We start from the raw sequence: 13,859 nt of genomic DNA on the forward strand, positions 1-13,859 counted from the left end.
TAATATGCAAAAAATCTTATGGCAATAATAAAAATAATAACTCTTTTATTTAGAACCTTAAAATTTAATTCTCAAACTGCTTTACACTTAAAAAAACAAGTATAACTGAAAAAAATAATAATAATATGAATCACGTCAGAAACAATACACTAGCTGACTTTGCTATATCATAACCTTGGAATTACAAGGTTCTATTGGTGTTCTAAATGATTTTGAGATACTGAACTTCAAAGTTTTTGCATTCCTTAGCAAACAGTATGTGTGTAACATTTGTTTGTTAAATAAAAAGTATTAACCACTTAAACTCTGCGGACCCGGTACCGGGTCCGTGACGACATCGACTTTCGCTTTCAGATTTAAAGGGCTAGCGTTGCACCAGACCCCCGTAAGTGGTGTCGTTTGAAAGGGTAGAATCTATATTTTATGCACATATGCATCACTTTGGTTTTTATACTACTGTATAAAAGTTATTTACACTTAAATACACAGTATTTTGGATACCCGAGCTAGGTATTTTACATTGGTTCATTTTCATATTTTTTTTTATATGACACATGTATAAGTTATAGCTCAAATGAAAGCTCTTGCTGGTGCTCATACAGTTCTAGCATTCTTTTTACTGAATTATATTCATATGCCTAACAGTTGTTGAATGAATTGTGGTGTTTTCATGGCGCACAAATGTAAACAATACATTATTGATCAATAAGCAGCCCCAGATAGCACAGACAGCTGTCATCTCTTACCTTATGCTGTGCCCTTCAGGGCCATTCTCCTCTGTTTCTGAGGTGATATGCATAAGTAATTCTTTTATATGTCTGATGTGGTCCAAACACAGTGAATTATGTTTGATCAAACAAAAGAATAGTGAAATATGTAAACAAGGATCAGTCTCTGTGGCTTGTACAGCACCTCTCATCAGTTGGAATGCAATAACTTTTGCATAGATTATGGTAGAGACCTTTTTCTTTTTTCCTATGATTACAGACATGAGCAGGAACCACCAAAATTAATTACAGCACGCTAGACCACACACAACCTAAAAGGTACACTTTCAAATTTGAGTTTATAAAAAAAAAAATACAAAAAGTGCCTCTTTTTTTAGGTGTTTATTATAACACAGACGACATATACAGTTATTTTAAACACTTTCAATAGCGTTTTATGAAAATTCAAAGGGTTTTCTTTAAAATGATAACAAATTTTTGCATTTAAACCTCTGCATGTGGATTTGGGAAGCTTTTAAATTTGGGTAGGCAAAATCCAGGCGGAAAAACCCCAAATAGCAGCAGAGTTTAAGTGGTTAAAATGTAAACGACTTATAAAAAAACCCACATGGTAAAAAAGTTGTCATTTAATAAAAATATGTCAACAACTCAATTGTGACAAAAATGTCAGATAAAACCTCAAATTCAAAGGTAATTATGTAAGGTAAACTCTAAAATATGTAATTGTGGATATTGTGTTAAAGTGCTGTGGTGCAATATAGGGATATCTGAATACCTCCTTAATCTGCATTTGTGGCAAAGTTTCTGCACAATACTTAAAAATATGAAAACTTTTTGCGAAATTCATATAGAGTTATGGCACTACGAGGAAGACATTGAGCAATATTAACTAGAAAGTATTAAAAGAATCCAAAGGTAAAATAAAATAAATCAAAATATTAAATGGACAATTCAAAATAACAGGAAAAAAATTTCAATGAAATAAATTCATTGTGAGGTTTACTGTCATCAAAGCAGACAACCTGATGCTTTGCCCTTTCATAGTTTGCTTGTCCTTCCTTCTTTTTTATCCTCTGCCAATCACATGCCTGAGTAGTATAGTTAAATTACTAAAACATTATTGAACAATCTGTTTGTATGTTTGTTTACCTGACTGCCTACATTTGTCTTTATCCAATGCAAAAGTCCTTTTTTTGATTTATTTATCAGTTTTCAAAATGTTATCACAACCCAATCAGTTCTTATTGGATTAAAAGATGGCATTTTAGACACTATTTAAACAATTTTTTCACTATTAAAACTATTTTCACTAAGTCTACCATAATTAAATCCATTACAAATTAATTATTATAAAATTATAATTTTTTTTCTATTCCAGCTAAAATTTTAAATCAATCTGTCTGTCTGTCCGTCCGTCCATCCGTCCGTCCGTCCACCCATCCATAATTACTAAATCCTTTTTATATCATGTCAGTAAAATAGAACTTGAATGGTGTTTCAAGTCATTTTTAAAGATCCAAACTGCTCATTGAATGTATTATTTGTTATATAAAGATCAATCTCTGTTTATCACTTCTTGAAAGCTTTATAATTTGCCTTTGAGTCCCAGTAGAGCCGCGTATGAGAATTGAGCAGCTGCTGCAGCCATTAAATCATCTACAGGACAAATAAATATTGATCCCTTCATCTGAGAAACCTCTAGCTATAGCGGAATGACAAACACGCCAAAAGACAGACTCCCCCTTTAAAGGCCTTTGTGTTTATCAGCATTCCCTAAATAACAAACTTCTCCTTTTCTGATGTTAAAGAAAGTGTCCTTCCTCCTGTCCAAACTATTCAGCACTGCAACAAAACAGACCTCACTTTAATGAACGCTTTCAGGCCGTAAAGCCTCGTGACCGCCGCGACCCCTGCGAAGGACAAACGTCCCGCTGACCGGCCTGTCTTTTGTTTCAGCTAAACGTCGGCCAGAGATTTTACAAAAGGGTATTAGAGGAACAAAAGGAGTCCTGCTCTGATGCAGAAGCGCAGATCAGCAGCAAACCACAGCCCAGAAATAACTCTTTTTAAAAATGTCAGAATTTAGCTTTTTAATTAAATATTTTTGTCTCAATCCTGAAAGGTGTTTTTGAAACATTAGCGTGTTTAAAAGTGTCGCAAATAAGTTTGAGTGGTGTTTTTTTTTCCTTAAAAGAAAAGCCAAATTTGAGGTGGTTTTCAGACAAATTATACATACTATATATTTTTCCCTTTTTAACAAGCTATTTTTGTAAATTAATTTTGAAAATAATTTGCAAAAAAGCAACTGTTGTCTATGATACATCTCTTTTAAAGTTGTCTTGAAATTAAGCCAATTTTTTCTTTATTTATATATATATATATATATATTTATTTATATATTTGAAGTCAGAATTTAATAATAATAATAATAATATTTCTCAAATGAAGTTTAACAGAGCAAGGAATATTTCACAGTATGTCTGATAATATTTTTTCTTAGGGAGAGTCCGATTTGTTTTATTTAGGCTAGAATAAAAGCAGGTTTAAATTTTTTAAAGCCATTTTAAGGTCAAAATTTTTTTTTTTTTTGATTATCTACAGAACAACCCATCGTTTTACAATAACTTGCCTAATTACCCTATCCTGCCTAGTTAACATAATTAACCTAGTTAAGCCTTTAAATGTCACTTTGAGCTGTATACACACACACACACTCAGTGCTCAGCATATATGAGTACACTACATTGTGAAAATGATTTTTTTTTTCCTTTCTCAGTGAATATGGGTAATATATATTAGTGCAAGAACAAAATTACAAATTACAACAAATTACAAAATTGTATATATTTTTTGTTTCTCTTGATTTTTGCTATTTTTGAAAATTGTATTTTGATTTTCCCTTGCATATATATTTGGGCTGCGATTTTTATTTATTTATTTATTTATTTTTTATTTTTTTACCATAATTGTAAGTTATTTTGTTAGATTAGCTCCAGATTTGGCTTCAGTACTGACCAAACTTATGTATATGCACAAATATAATAAAGTATCCTATAGATAATATTCTTTTAAATGAGAGATGGGTGCACTCTTATATGCTGAGCACATATATATAAAGAAATAGCCAAAAAGCTGGCATGATCTTCGTGCAGGGCTCATCAATCTTGTTCCTGGAGGTCCGGTGCCCTGCAGGGTTTAGCTCCAACTTGCCTCAACACACCTGCCTGAGTGTTTCAAGTATACCTAGTAAGACCTTGATTAGCTTGTTCAGGTGTGTTTGATTAGGGTTGGAGCTAAAATCTGCAGGACACCGGACCTCCAGGAACAAGTTTGATGAAGTCTGCCTTAGAGAATAAACTAGTTTCTTGGACAACACAGATTGTTGTGTATGTTGAGTATGTTGTGTCTTCATTTTTTAAACTTTTTGGTCTGGATAAGCTGTTTAGGTTAGTTTTCCAGAAATTAATAATTATAATTAAAAAGCACAACAAATCTTGTTGGTGTCCATGATCCATTTAACATGTACCGACACTATTAAAGAGGATAGTTCACACAGAAATCTACATTTACTCGCTATTTGCTCTCCCTCAAGTGATTCCAAGCAAGTTTTGAGTTTCTTTCTTCTATTAAAAACTCCTTCATTCATTTTCTATCAGCTTAGTCTCTTATTTATCAGAGAGTCAACACAGCGGAATGAACCACCAACCTTTCCAGCATATGTTTTACGCACCGATGCCCTTTCAGCTGCAACCCAGTACTGGGAAACAGCCATACACACTGATTTACACACATATGGCCAATTTAGTTTGTTCAGTTCACCTATAGCGCATGTCTTTGTCTATTCTCCCAACATGGGGAGAATATGCAAACTCCACACAGAAATGCCAACTGACCCCGCCAGGAATTGAGGAGACAGTGCTAACCACTGAGCCACTGTTTCGCTCCTCCTTTTAAAATGATCATGAAAATTTCTTAATATGAACCTTATAGAAGGTTAAAGGTACATCAATTGTTTTGTAGGCTGTGGTAGAATAGTAAGACAATAAAAACTGAAAGATCTAAGTAACATTCCAGTAAGGATAATAAATGTTTTAAACCGGGAACCATTGACTTCCATTTGGAGAAGTCAATAGTTACAAGTTTCCAACATTTCTCAAAACAACTTCGTTTGTATTAAAAAAAACAATAACAACAAAAAAAAACTACAAAACTCTTATTTTTTGGGTGAACTATCCTTTTGCACTAAATGTTGCATACACCGCACTTTGCGCTCTTATTCTTATGCATTTTTATTTTAGTTGATCTAATTTGATTTCATTCTTCTAAATGTTTATAGTACTGTGTAGTCCTGTGTTATGTTGTCAGTTTATGTTGCTTGATGTAGCACCTTGGACCTGGAGGAACATTGTTTCGTTTCACAGTGGACTGCACGGTACAGTATATTGTTAAAATGCCAATAAAGCCGACGTGACTAACCTACAAAAAGAAAGAATGAAAGAAGGACAGGTTGTTTACTGCACTAAAATAAAATGAATATCAGCTAGAAAAAACTGAAGGACTAAAATGACAAACTAAATTTACATAATATACAACAATAGATGTATAGCACATACCAGAATTAGCCTTGTGCTCTTATTTTGCCTTTGAGTGAAAGAGCTTGAGTGTTTATGTTTCTTAACTTCATAAGTAGCTTCATCTCTTTTTCTTTTCATTCTCTCCTGTGTTTTTTTCTGTTTAACGCCTTCTAATTGTTGCTGGCATAGTGGAGTGTGTGTGGTATCTAGAGGGAGGGGGCATACACTCACTCTAACACATACACACACCCAAACACCAACACACACTCACACACACACTCAAACTGGCTGTGGTTTGTGACGGACAGCAGCTGCTTTTACTATGGCTGAGGTAGGATGAGTGTTTTCTCTCTAGTGACCAAATGAACATGCATTTTAAAAAGCAAGATGCAGAAGATTTTTTTTTTTTTTTTTTTTTTAAATATGCATGACATTGATCAGAGGTGACAGTAAACACTTTTATAAAATAGTAAATAGAACTTTTGAATCAAAATATATTTTAGAAAATATGAAGCAGCTGCACATTTTCAACACTGATGATGAGAGAAATACTGTAATACATTGTAAAACATGTACAGAAAACACGTCACCATAGAATTATAAGGTTCTATCTGACATTTTTGTCAAAATTGAGTTGTTGACATTCTTATTAAATGACATTTTATTTACATTATGGCATGTTTTTTGTAAGTTGTTTACATTTTAAGACTTTTGATTTAGAAACAAATGTTACACAAACTGTTATCTACATGGAATGCAAAAACTTTAAAGCTCAATATCTCAAAGTCATTGAGAACGTAGATAGAACCTTATAAATCCAAGGTACGAACAGTTATTGTATTGAATGATCTGTTTTTCTGTATTTTGTAAGAGAATTCTTTCAGAAATATTTCAAATGTAACTTTTGACCATGATTTTGAGGGGAGTAACACTTTCAATTCTAATTGTTTTATTGTCCACACCTAAATTGGAGAAATTTATTAAACTACTAAATAAGCAGCTGTGTTGGTTGTTTTTGAGAGATTGTCATGACCAAAGTACCGTATAAAATGCTGCTAACCTTTTACCAAACAAACCAACAAACAAAAAACAAGAAATTAGTTTTTGGATTTACTGCCCCCATCTGGCAAAAAAATACATTAAGTAATGGATGACCAGACAGTTTTTAAGTTTTGTTGTGTTTTGTTTGTTTTATTTACTTATTTGTTTGTTTATCGTATTTTTTTGTTGTTTCATTTTTCTTTTGTATGTTGTCATACTGTATTTCGTGTTTTTGTTTTAAGCTTTGTTGTTGTGTGTCGCTTTGGTTCTTTGGTTCTGTTTTGTATTGTGTTTTTTGTGTGTATTTATTTTGTTTGCTGTCTTGTCATCATGTTTTGTCGGATAGATTTAGTTTTGAGGTTTTGATTTCGTTTTTTATTTTTATTTTTTTGTTGTTTTGTTTGCTGTTCTGTTTTTATTTGTTGTGTTTTTTTGTGTGTATTTCTTTAGTTTGTTGTGTTATGTCATCATGTTTTGTTAGGTTTTTCTTGCACAGTTTTTGGTTATTGTTTTGTTTCTTCTGTTATTTTTTTGTTATGTATTGTTTTGTTTGTGTATTTTTTGCTTGCTGTCTCATGCCTATGTTTTGTTAGGTTTTTGTTGTTCTGTTTTTTATTTGTTGTGTATTTTTTGTGAGTGTATTTTTTTTATTTGTGGTCATATGTCATTGTTTTGTTAGGGTTTTGTTGCATAGTATTTTTTGTTAGGTTTTATTTGTCGTTCTGTTTTCTTTTGTTTGCTGTCTTATGCCATAATGTGTTGGTTTTGTTGCATAGCTTTTGTTGTGTTTTGTGTTTTTTGTGCAAATATTTTTTTTTATTTGTTGTCATATCATCATGTTTTGTTAAGGTTTTGTTGCATAGAATTTTTATTTTTTTGGTTTTATTGTTTAGTGTGTTTTATTTTTATTTGTTGTGTATTATGTCATAATGTTTTCTTAGGGTTTTGTTGTTCTGTTTTTTATTTGTTGCCTATTGTGTTTTTGTGTGTGTATTTTATTTGCTGTCTTATGTCACATTGTGTTAGGGTTTTGTTGCATAGGTTTTTTTTTGTTCTGTTATTTATTTGTTGTATAGTTTTTTGTGTGTATTTTTTGTGGTCATTGTTTTGTTAGGGTTTGTTGCATAGATTTTCTGTTAGGTTTTGTTGTTTTTGATTGTTTTGTTTGTTGTTCTGTTTTTTATTTGTTGTGTATTGTGTGTTTTGTCGTTGCATTTTTCTTTTGTTTGCTGTCTTGTCATAATGTTGTGTCCGGGTTTTGTTGTATAGTTTTTGTTAAGTTTTGATGTATTTTGGTTGTTTTGTTTTTTATTTGTTGTTCATTGTTTTTTGTGTGTATTTCTTGTTTGTTTTCAAATGTCATCATGCTTTAAGGTTTTGTTGCTTAGTTTTTGTTTTGTTTGTTCTGTTTTTTTATTTGTTGTGTATTTTTTGCTTGCTGCCTTATGTTAATGTTGTCAGGGTTTTATTGCATAGTTTTTGTTTTACGTTTTGTTGTTGTTCTGTTTTTATTTGCTGTATTGTGTTTTTTGTGTGTGTGTTTCTTTTGTTTGTAGTCGAATGTCATGTTTTTAATTTTTTGTTTTACTGCTTTGTTTTTATTCTTGTATTCATTGCATTTAGCTTTGTTTTGTTGTTTTTTTTAGTGGTGATGCTGTGTAATGTTTTTACTTTGTAGTCTTTGTCTTTGACAGCACCACAACATTACACAGACATGAACTTGAAAAAACCTCTTTTCTTTCCCCCCTCCCTAAATCATAACTCTTTCTTTAATATTATGGTTTTGTATCTCTTCGGACCATCACATGTGAAAGCTCTCAGCATAAAATGTGTTTGTGGTCAAGCGTTCGCTCTCTTCCAGTTGACTGCGCTCATCTTTTCAGTCTGTTTGTCTCAGTTGGACACTCATTGCAAGAGAGACCCATATTTCCATTGTTCATTTCTCCTCTCCTGCTGTTTTATGGAGGTTTTCTTCTCCGTCTGCCTTCATTTATCTTGACCTGAACCCCAGAGGCATGTTGTTCATGGGTGAATGAGGTCAAGCGTTCTGCGCAAATGGTCATGAGAGTTTGTGTGTGGACTTTCACGGTGACTTCTCCTGTTTTTCCCCTAAAGGTGATGCAGGTTGTGCGTGAGCAGATCACCAGGACTCTTGCCAGCAAACCCACGTCTCTGGAGCTCTTCAAGAATAAAGTGAACGCGCTGAACTACAGTGAGATCCTCAAACTCAGACAGACAGAGAGACTCCACCAGGAGGAGACGCTTGCTCCACCTGTGCTGTACGTACTGACGCAAAACTGAAACAACACTTTTTCCAACTTTGAATTAAAAGAGTCAATAGCTTTATAATAATGATTCATTTTTCAAATATGTTTAGTGATGACACCTGCTAAACTGTTTAAATATGTTACTTAAAGGGCCATGAAATTCATAGAGACAGGACAATCAATACGAACTGGAACCGCGTCTTTTTTAAAAGGAGACGAGTTGCAAAAATGTATTTCACCATTTCCAGATTCAAAAAGCTCTCGCATAAAAAAAATATTCCTTACAAACGTATTTTTGATCTGCCCTCGCATCGCGGCACAAATGGCAACAAAACCTTTGTTGCAGCACATTTATACACACAACACTGAGGACCCATGTCTCCGAACAATTCTTCTTCTTTCACTTGTTTAATTACGGTAGGCAGCACAACGTGGCGTCTCTCTGAACACTGTAACAGATAAAAACAGTCTTTGGAGCTATATCATGCATATTAATGAAGTTGCACCTCATTTACAATAGAGCGCGCTGATTGGTCGAACCAAGTCTTTCTCATGAATTAATGTTGAAAGCTCAAAGTCATAACATTGTACTGTACCTGCTAGAACAAACAACTAGTCTAAACGCTGGAATTTACACAAGGATTTCATGGCTGTGATGTAGCTTTAAAATTTCTTTTTAAACCGAAAGAAAGAATTTGCTCGAAATAACGCAAAAACAACCAATTTACACTTTTTTTGTGAAACAAATGTGTCCTAATAGTGTTTTTACCAGCGGGGGACACATATATGACTGTCAACATCTAAACAAAATGTGTTTTGGTGTTTCGTGACCTTTTAAAATTAAACCACACATGACAAATCAATTGTAAATGTTACACTTGAATATATATTTTTTATGTAAATTTATATATTTACACAAATAGGCCCACACTGAAATCTACTTGTGTAAATTTGTCTAATTATTACCCTCTTTTCATATGTATATATTACTTGCATATATTATTTATATATAGTTGAATAATTTACAAATGTTTAGATGGTGAGAACAATACAATTTGTCAAGTAAAATTTTAACATCTTACTATTTTAATAAGTTTATATTTTTTAATCTTATAAATCCACTAAAAGACAGATAACATTAAGGTATTTTTGATATATATAACAATAATAATAATACTAATGAACTTTTATTTTTATATAGTGCCTTTAAAAGTAGCATCTCAAGTATATTAATAATAGATGTAAAAATCTTATAAAAGTCCAATAAAAACAAATAAAAGCGAGCCTAAAGTAAGTTTTAAGAGTCGATTTAAAAATACTCCAGGATTCTGCAATGCGAATATCAGAGGGTAAAGAGTTTCACAATTTAGGTGCCAATGAAGAGAATGCCCGGTCTCCCTTAGATTTTAGCTGCGTTGACTGAGAGGTTGAAAGACCAGCATCAGACGAGGGTAAAGCACATCGAGGAGTGTATATTAAATTGGGGTGCTAGAACATTCACGACCTTGTACGCAAGCAATTTTTCAAAACAGGTTGTGCTCTCCTGCACTGAATTTTGTACTAATTCAGCAGCTAGAACAAGATAAATGAGATAAACAAGTTCTTTCTTATGTATTTTGTTTCAGATGCGATGTTCTGAAAATAATTTTGCATCAGTTTTCAAACAAAATTTATCATTTATATCAAAACATCTGCAGATTTTGTCAGGCCCTAGATATAAGAAATCAAACCTTGATAAGAAGAATCAACCATTTTTATGACATCACTTGAGCTTCTCATCAGACTTTTTGACCAATCACATAGTCAGTACTATCTGGGGTGTCCCGCCCACTTCAAGACACAACTAAAATGAGTTATTAGTCATTTATACACAAATATAAGCAAACATTCATACCAGCAGTTCATCTTAACCATTTTTAAAAGTGATGCATTTTTCTCCTTGTAGTTCTAGTTAACATCTGTGATTTAAAATGGACATGAAGTCACCAACTTGTGATAGCTGTGGTGTCTCTTTTTCACACATTTTGTGTGTGTGTGTGTGTGTGTGTGTGTGTGTGTGTGTGTGTGTGTGTCCAGTGAGCTGAAGGAGCGCCTGAAGCCGGAGCTTCTGGAGCTCATCAGACAGCAAAGACTGAACCGTCTGTGTCACGGGACGCTCTTCAGGAAGATGAGCAGTCGTCGGAGACAAGGTGAGACCGCAAAATACACACTAATGCTAACATAACCATTTAACTTGGCTATGGTTACTGTGCTTTAAATAAAAAAGTGCATAAAAACTGATTCCATCCCACGTGTCAGAGGATTAAAACCATAACTTCTTAAAAACTAGCATGATTAAAGGGATAGTCCACCCCAGAATTAAAATTCTCACTATTTACTCACGCTCAATTGGTTCCTAACCTAACCTGTTTTTTTTTTTTTGTTCAGTTGAACATGAAAGATGATATTTTGAAGAAAGTTGAAAAATTGACTGATTTCCATTTTAGGACAAATAAATGGTTACAGGTTTTCAACATTCTACAAAATATCTTCTTTTTTGTTTAACGGCAAAAAGAAATTCTTAAGGTTTGAAAAACTTAAAGGGTGAATAAATGGATTATCTGCACCTTTAAATAAATAATAATCAAAAAAAATATTTCTGCAATGCTAAGAAACCACATTAGCAATTATTTTGTGGTTGTGTTTCCAGACAAGCTGTGGTACTGTCGACTCTCTCCTAACCATAAAGTGCTGCACTATGGAGATGTTGAGGAGGAGACGGAGATGCCCTCCATCGAGGCGCTTCAGGATAAGAGTATGTGCATTTCAGATATCCTAATATACGAGTTTTCCAGTAGCTGATATTTAAACTTCAGTGTATAAAGTTGAATTTTGCTTGAATGTCCCCTCAGTTCCTGTGGCAGACATTAAGAATGTGGTGACTGGAAAAGACTGTCCTCACATGAAGGAGAACAAGGGAAAACAAACTAAGGTATGACGCTCGAACACAAGGGGTGGGATGCTTCACTAAATTGTTGGTTTGGTTTGTATCGTGGTTTACATTTGGTTCACATTATAGAACATCTTTGGGATGAATTAGAGAGGGAGACTGTGAGCCAGGCCTCACAAACACTTTTCTAGAAGAATTATAGTTGCACCGAAATGAAAATTCTTAGCTGAAACCGAAAACCAAAACACCAAAATAAATGATGCCAATTATTAGTACCATTGCGTTTATGGCTATGACTGTGTACTGACCTTAAGAAAATCAAGGCATTGTAATTGCATCAATTCATATTAAAGTTTCAAAGAACAAATCAATTAAAAAAATATGAAAATATTTATTTAGCACATTGCAACAATGGGTTATCATTAGGGGTGTAACAGATCACAGTTAATCTGTGATTCATATGGATCACAACCCACGGTTAGGAACACACATGGTCTGCAGATTAATACTTTTTTACTGGTAGATTAATCCTGAATTTGTTTATGATCGCAGAGAGATCACCTTTCGTGTCATTCAAATGACATGTATGAAAGCATTTCGGCTTTACTGTAAAATATAATGATGAAGAAGTTGTAGTAGGTTATTCAGGATTTGTGGTGGGTTTCTTAGGTTAATAAAGGGGTTTTCTATCACTACTTGTTTAGCCTGTATAATTGCATTCAGTGTAAGCTGCATCAATAATCATTAAAAGATCGGGATCTCAACACTGACACAACATAAAATATAAATGATGGGGATTTGCATATGTTTATTAATCCTTCAAATTGCTGCATTCAAATCTGTGTTTGAAAAACGTAAAATAAATCAAGAGATTCAGTCTTTAGTCTTTTGAGTTAGTTATGAAGTTACAAACAGTCAAATAACACAGAAGTACTGGGATAACAGGTTGTAGTTTAGATAAAACCACTGATGTTTAAGGTAAAGATTAAAATCACCGTCATATGCATTTAACGACGCTCAAAAATGAAAGTTGTAGGCAGCAGTTACATTATTTAACCAATAGGTGGCCAACCAACTGCAATCTAATAATAATTCTTCAAAAACAACACATCTAGCAATGAAACATGAAGTTTTGAGTGAATAACTGAATCATTTGGGAAAATAAGACTAAAAAAATAAATATGGGTTTTACAAATTATAATGTTAGGTTTCTACATTTAGCGTTATTAGTAAAAGTAGTAACAGAATTTTTTTCACAGTACTGAATATTTTACTATTTATTTTTATTTAGCTGATTATTCTTAATAAAATTGCAGATTCTAAGTTCTGTTTGTTAAAATCTAAATGTTTTGCAGTACTGGTTTTGTAATAAATGGAAAGCAAATTACATGTCTTTTTCCCTTTTTATCTGATTCGAAAAATGGTTCGATCCGTGACTAAAAAACGGTGAGATTTGGGATCTGTTACACCACTAGTTGTCTCTTTTTGCAGATGGGGGCTTCAGACAGATAACATCTAGCTGTCGATTGGTTGAGTTGTCACATTTGCGTCATGTCGTGTTTGTTTGTGTCATCAAAACAAACTGTTTTGGCCATGTTTTTTTCAATGATTAAAACCTTTCAGCTGAAAACCGAAAATGGCCCAAATGTGTCTGAATATTCTGTGCATCCCTAAGAAAAATGGTCCAAAATTTCCATAAACACACTCCTAAACCTTGTGGAACCCCGAGGATTAAGATTGGGATACCCATAATGTGTTTTAGATTTTTTTTTTATTATTATTTTCATTTCATTTCATTTTCTTTAGATTTATTTGGTATGGGTTTGAGTAAAATGTTAATATTCATTTTAATCTATAAAAGTCTGCTAAAAAAAAATATATATATATATTATATAAGAATGGTCATTTAAAGCTTTAGAAAATGCCAATTGTTCAGAAAAACAAAAGACAATTGACAAGTTGATTTTACAGTGCAAGAAAAATGATGTTTAGTCAATGTTTTATCCTAATGTGCTCAATTTCATGGCATTCTGTGTTCCACTATTTCTGTTTTATGACCTCAACTGCAGGATTCCACCTGCATTTTCCACAGAAATCATTAAACCCTAATTTATTAGCAGAACTGCAGCGTAACAGTGTGCTGGTTTGTGTGGTTTGACAGGAGGTGCTGGACTTGGCTTTCAGCATCACGTATGATGTTGAGGAGTACAGCCTGAATTTCATCGCCTCGTCCAGAACAGACGTGAGTTTCGTGTTATTCCACTACCAAATTGCAGGAAGCTCTTATATTTTGAAGTCCATGTGAAAGTCAAAAATTACA

General features: G+C 33.1%; 1 protein-coding gene across 3 annotated transcripts in view; it reads left to right on the plus strand.

The window, feature by feature from the left end:
• Window positions 1-13,859, plus strand: part of elmo3 (engulfment and cell motility 3) — a 54,722-nt gene that overhangs the window by 35,804 nt on the left and 5,059 nt on the right. For 2 of the 3 annotated variants that reach the window (XM_017354204.4, XM_009297958.5), the window contains exons 16-20: window positions 8,459-8,622; window positions 10,687-10,799; window positions 11,300-11,404; window positions 11,502-11,581; window positions 13,701-13,781. In XM_017354204.4, the coding sequence (XP_017209693.1) occupies window positions 8,459-8,622; window positions 10,687-10,799; window positions 11,300-11,404; window positions 11,502-11,581; window positions 13,701-13,781 (543 nt within the window). Of the gene's footprint in view, window positions 1-5,577; window positions 5,634-8,458; window positions 8,623-10,686; window positions 10,800-11,299; window positions 11,405-11,501; window positions 11,582-13,700; window positions 13,782-13,859 lie in introns of those variants that run through there. The other variant, XM_021470668.3, reaches the window with a different exon arrangement.

The sequence above is a fragment of the Danio rerio genome, chromosome 25 (assembly GCF_049306965.1).
Source record: "Danio rerio strain Tuebingen ecotype United States chromosome 25, GRCz12tu, whole genome shotgun sequence".
In the NCBI taxonomy this organism is placed as follows: domain Eukaryota; kingdom Metazoa; phylum Chordata; class Actinopteri; order Cypriniformes; family Danionidae; genus Danio; species Danio rerio.